General features: G+C 41.0%; 1 protein-coding gene and 1 non-coding gene across 2 annotated transcripts; one reads left to right on the top strand and one right to left on the bottom strand.

Annotated features, from left to right (window-relative positions):
• Positions 1-1712: 1712 nt before the first annotated feature.
• LOC138882445 (small nucleolar RNA R71) lies at positions 1713-1819 on the bottom strand. Its single transcript, XR_011404048.1, has one exon. It is a non-coding gene; the product is annotated as a small nucleolar RNA R71 (small nucleolar RNA).
• Positions 1820-2639: 820 nt separating this feature from the next.
• Positions 2640-3497, top strand: LOC104221011 (uncharacterized). Its single transcript, XM_070161228.1, has 2 exons — positions 2640-2729; positions 2781-3497. Exons 1-2 carry the CDS (start codon positions 2640-2642, stop codon positions 3495-3497), a joined length of 807 nt encoding a protein of 268 aa, XP_070017329.1.
• Positions 3498-6038: the final 2541 nt, after the last annotated feature.

The raw sequence follows: 6038 nt of genomic DNA, 5'->3' as shown, positions 1-6038 counted from the left end.
TCAAAATGCACGGTCAATCCGCGGTTGATCCACGCCGTGCATGGGCTTCCGAGGAAAAATAGTCCAAGGCCAAGTTTGTAATTTCAAAGGCGACTAACCTTGACCTATATTAAGCTTGACTCGCCCAAAAAGAGGGGATACTTGTTTTTAGGAAAACTTTGGAGGCAAGAACACAAAAAGGAGGAAGACAGAGAATCATCTACGAGTTTTTCATCTTCTTCTTCTTAATTCCGTTGTTGGTTATGACTTTCTATATTGTAATCTTGTCTAGTAGTATGAGTAGCTAAAGTCATCATCTGGGTTGATGGAACCAATTTTTTGATGAAGTCTTGATTACGTTTTAATATAATTGAGTCGTTTTTACTCTATAATTGTTTAACTATGTGTTGTCTTGTGATTAATTGAAAGGGCCCTTGATTAATCGTGTCTAATTATCTTGTGTTGCTTGAGAAAGAAAACTTGATTAGATTGTTGTTGAACAACGCCACTTTCGGGTAAGTTAAGAGATTAATTACTTTAATTTAGAAGCAGGGTTAGAGATAACGAAGCTTTGGTGTGATATTTATGAGTTGTACAAATTGTCAACTAGAGTAATTCGAGAGAATGCTTAGAGTAAATCATCGTAATTGATCGAGAAATAATTACGGTAAATAAGAACTCATCATCTTTATAGATTGTTACGGCGAGATTATACCTAACGTGTCAGGAATTAATCCGTCAATTGAGAAAATCAGTAACCCTAGATCCTTTTACCACTAAATGCAACTTCATTCTTGATTATTGATAGTTTTTACTATCATCTTTCCTTAGTTAAATAATTTCTTCTAATTATCAAATAAAATCTTGCATCTGAAAATTGTCTGACCTTATCATTAGTGTTACTAAAAGTGTAGTAAATAGGTTAGTTCCCTATGGGATTCGACTCCAGACTCTTGAACCGGATTATATTTGCAGCGATTACTTAGTCCTTTTTATAAGGCGTAGTTGGGCGTGATCAAATTTTGGTGCCATTGCCAGGGAAGTAACAGTGTTATTTATTACAACTTGGATGAATTGCTAGGATTTTTAGTTTAGATCAATTTTCTGTGGTGTTAAAAATATTCCCATTGAAATTCTCACGTTTGAAATCTTCTGTGACTCGGTGCATGCCTAGAAGATCCTTGAGAACTGGTGAACTTTTCAAGGACTCTCAGATCCCGAGAAGCATTCAGGGCATTGAATCAGGCTAACAAGAAGGGCAAACAGCTGAAACAAAATGACCAATACGAAATTGAAATGGACGATGCCAAGAACATCAATGGGAACAATAGGAATGATCGAGTTGACCCAAACATCGGAGTGGTAGCACCTCTTGTGCTGGAAGCTGCTCTTTATGATTGGGCACAACCAACTGCTGATAACCTAGCCACAGCAATTGCAGTCCCTCAGATACAAGCAGAGATGTTTCAGATTACCAACAACATGTTGCATTTGCTGCAGAATAAAGGGTTGTTCTTTGGGTCGTACATCGAAGACCCACAACAACATCTGAAGAACTTTCTATCAATTTGTGTCACTGAAAGACAACCGAATGTGACTCCTGAAGCAATCAAATTATTACTGTTCCTATTCTTAGTGACTGGGGAGGCTCAAACTCAATAAACTCCATTGCTACTTGGGAGGAACTAGTCAAGCAGTTCTTAAACAAGTTCTATCCACCCAACAAAACTACGAGGCAAATTGATGAGATATTGCAATTCAGGCAGAAACCGACTGAGACATTGCAAGAAACATGGGAGAGGTTTAAGGGTATGCTGGTGAAGTGTACACACCATAGCATCCCGGATCAAATGCTGGGACAGAGACCCTATATGGGTTTGGCTGACGGGCTGAAGGCCATTGTAGATGCTTCATCCGGGGGTGCATTCTTGAGCAAAACATTCACAGAGAGTAAGATTCTTCTTGACAAGATGTCTCAAAATTCAGGCTGGATGACGAGAGATACAACACTCACTCCAATAGTGCATTTTGTTGCTCTTGACCCAAACAATACAAATGCAGAAAACATAGCCACTCTCATGACCCAGATGAGCTTGTTGACAAAGAAAATTGATGAGATGGGTACGAAATAGGTGCACATTATTGATACGACAAATGGAGTCCTATGCACTCCCTGCATAAATTAGTCATATGTTTGCTCATGGAGTGGAGAGAATGATAACCATGGCTTTAGAGAAGACATGAATTACGTCAATAATTTTGGAGGTCAGAGGCAAGGTGGACAGTAATGGGGACTTCAAAATTAGCAGTACAGACCAACCTAGCAACAACACAATACCTATCCAGGGGGAGCACGACCACAAGGCCAAGTCATGCCTTATCAAAGGCAGCCGGGCTACAATCAGTAGCACCAAAAACAGTTGGCTTACCAACTACCTCATCAACAGCAGGACAGTAATATGATAGAAATTAAGGGCATGTTGCAACAACTCATTGGGACAAATAGAAAGATGCAAGAAAAGTTAGATGCACATGATTCGGCTATTAAAGGCGTTAAAACTCAATTGGGACAGCTATCTATGGCCTTGAACAATCACCCACAAGGAACGTTGCCTACAAACACAAACATCAATCCAAAGGAGCAGAACCTAAATTAGTTAATGGCAGTGAGTCTCGGGAATGGAAGGGATTTAGACAAAGATCAAAAACTTGCTCAATCTAGGAGAGACGCAATGCCAATTACTCCAGTGGCATTAGAGACCGATGAGTCGACGGAGCTCACAAAGGTTGTAATTGATTAGGCACAAGTTGACAAAGGCAAGGAGAAGGAAAGTGAACAACTCCCAGAACAGGTGGTGGAGAAGGCTCCTAATAAAGAAAAGACACCAAGCAGTGGGCAGAAGCTAATTCTTGCACCATTCCCTCAAAGGTTGGCCAATCAAAAGAAAGATGATCAATACAGGAAATTCATGGAAATGCTAAGACAAAATCAATTGTATATTCCGCTGATGGATGCTTTGAGGGAAATGCCAAGCTATGCAAAAATAATGAAGGATCTGATGTCTCGAAAATTTGACTTTCAGGACCTATCTACTGTAACTATGACTCAGACCTGCAGCGCGGTAGTGACAAGACCTATGACTCAAAAATTGTCTGATCCCGGTAGTTTCACTATCCCATGCACAATTGGAAGTTATGCTTTCGCTAAAGCATTGGGTGACTTGGGAGCCAGTATCAACTTGATGCCTTTGGCAATCTACACAAAAATAGGCAATGGCAGAGCTAGACTGACCTCAATGTTGCTACAATTGGCTGATCGCACAGTCAACAGACCAACTGGAATTCTGGATGATGTGCTTGTCCAAGTGGGGAAGTTTGTATTTCCAGCTGACTTCGTTATTCTTGATTGTCAAATAGGTGAAGAAATACCAATAATTTTGGGGAGGCCGTTCTTAGCCACTGGGAGAGCATTGATCGATTGTGAGACTGGCGAGTTAAAAATGAGGCTTAATAATTAAGAAATAATATTCAATGTTCAACAATCTATGAGGAGACTCAGCCAATTTGTAAATTTCTCGCTAGTGGAGGTCATGGATGTAATACTACAAGAGGAGGATGAGACCCTTAATGTTAGAGATCCGTTAGAAGCATGCTTGATGAATTTGGAAAATGTGGATGGTGAAGAGTTGGCAGAGTTGGTCATGGCTCTCGAAGGTTGAGGGTTCTGGACAAGGGAACCCTAGTTCGAGCCCCTACGCTTAGAAGAAAGAACAACACCACCTGCGAAACTATCGATAGAGGAGCCACCACAGTTGGACCTGAAACCGCTTCCATCTCACCTCAGGTACACTTTCTTAGGGCCTAATTATACTTTACCTGTTATTATATCATCCGGTTTGTTAGCTGTGTAGGTAGAGCAACTCCTACAAGTGTTACAGGAATGTAAGACTGCTATTGGTTGGACCATGGCAGACATAAAGGGTATCAGCCCGGCTTTTTGTATGCACAAGATTCTCTTGGAAGAAGGGCACAAACCTTCCAGAGAACATCAAAAAAGGTTGAACCCGAACATGAAAGAGGTGGTGAATAAAGAAGTGATCAAGTGGTTAGATGTGGGTATCATCTTTCCCATCTCTGACAGTAATTGGGTCAGCCTTTTCAATGTGTGCCGAAGAAGGGTGGAATAACGGCCGTGAAAAATGAGAATAACAAGTTGATCTCGACTCGTACAGTCACGGGCTGGTGAATTTGCATGGATTATCAGAAACTGAACACAGCCACCCGGAAAGACCATTTCCCATTGCCATTTATTGACCAAATGTTGGATAGGTTGGATGGGCGGTCCCACTTCTGCTTCTTGGATGGAATTTCGGGGTACAATCAGATTTCAATAGCCCCTGAAGACAGAGAGAAAACATCCTTTACTTGTCCGTATGGCATCTTTGCCTTTCGGAGAATGTCGTTTGGCCTTTGCAATGCACCGGCTACATTTCAGAGATGTATGTTAGACATTTTCACAGATATGGTTGAAGATATTATGGAAGTCTTTATGGATGATTTCTCCATGGTTGGGGATTCATTTGAAGACTGTCTTCACAATTTAAGAAGAGTGATAAAAAGATGCGTGGAGACAAATTTAGTGTTGAACTGGGAGAAATGCCATTTTATGGTACAAGAAGGGATACTTTGGGGCATCGAGTGTCCAATAAAGGAATTGAGGTCGACCATGCTAAGGTTGACGTGATTGAGAAGTTGTCACCGCCCACTTTGGTCAAGGTAGTGAGAAGTTTCCTTGGGCACGCCGGGTTCTACAGCGGTTCATAAAAGATTTCTCTAAAATTAATTGCTAACCCTTTATGTAAACTCCTTGAAAATGATCATCCCTATGTGTTCTCTAATAATTGCAGGTTAGCATTTGAGGAGCTAAAGAAGAGACTGGTGACTGCACCCATCATTGTTGCATCCAACTGGGAGCAACCGTTTGAGCTAATGTGCGATGCAAGTGACTATGCTATAGGAGCAATCCTGGGGCAGCGAAAGGACAAGCTGATGCACCCAATTTAATATGCAAGCATAATGTTAAGCGGTGTACAGCTCAATTATACCGTGACTGAGAAGGAGCTGTTGGATGTGGTGTTTGCATTCGACAAATTCAGGTCATATTTGATTGGTTCAAATGCTATTGTGTATATTGACCATGCAGCACTTAGGTACTTGATATCAAAGAAGGAGTCAAAGCCACGCTTGATTCGTTGGGTTCTTTCGCTACAAGAATTTGATCTGGAGATCCGCAACAAAAAAAGGACAAATAACCAAGTGGCAGACCACCTTTCAAGGTTGGAGGGAGCTGAAAAGAAGGTAGAGGTTAAAGATATAACTAAGACATTCCTGGATGACCAATTACTAGCAGTGGCAATGCAGGAGATGCCATGGTATGCTGATATTGCTAATTATTTAGCAAGCGGTATTGTACCTTATGAACTCTCTTCGATTTCAAAGAAAAAGTTCTTTCACGATTGTCGGTCTTATTACTGAGATGAACCTCTACTTTTTAAAATATGTATAGATAACATGATCTAGAGGTGTATCCCCGAGAAAGATCAACCTTCTATTTTGTAGGCTTGCCATGCCTCACCATATGGTGGGAACTTTGGAGGAATTCGAACAACGACGAAGGTGTTGGAGTCGGGTTTGTATTGGCCAACTTTATTCAAGGATGCCCATGCTTGGGTGAAAAGTTGTGATGAGTGCCAAAGGACATGCAACATATCCCGCTGTTACGAGATGCCGATGACTACAATTCAGGAGGTGGAAGTATTTGACATGTGGGAGATTGATTTTATGGGGCCATTTGTCAACTTGTATGGTAACAAATACATATTGGTGGAAGTTGACTATGTCTCCAAATGGGTTGAAGTTGTGGCCCTTCCAACAAATGATGCCAAAGGAGTGACAGGCTTTCTAAAGAAAAATATTTTCACACGTTTTGGAACTTCGAGAGCTATAATTAGTGATGGGTGAACCCATTTTAGAAATACAGTGTTTGTAAGGTTGTTAGA

The sequence above is a fragment of the Nicotiana sylvestris genome, chromosome 11, assembly GCF_000393655.2.
Source record: "Nicotiana sylvestris chromosome 11, ASM39365v2, whole genome shotgun sequence".
Classification (NCBI taxonomy): Eukaryota; Viridiplantae; Streptophyta; class Magnoliopsida; order Solanales; family Solanaceae; genus Nicotiana; species Nicotiana sylvestris.
Note: the sequence above shows the minus strand (reverse complement) of the source record. Positions and strands in the feature narration are given on the sequence as shown.

Excerpts from the sequence above, each read along its gene's own strand:
- LOC104221011 (XM_070161228.1), top strand. The coding sequence starts at position 2,640 with ATGGCAGTGAGTCTCGGGAATGGAAGGGATTTAGACAAAGATCAAAAA. Across the intron at positions 2,730-2,780 it reads CAATGCCAATTACTCCAGTG|GCACAAGTTGACAAAGGCAA; the intron begins GCATTAGAGACC and ends GTAATTGATTAG.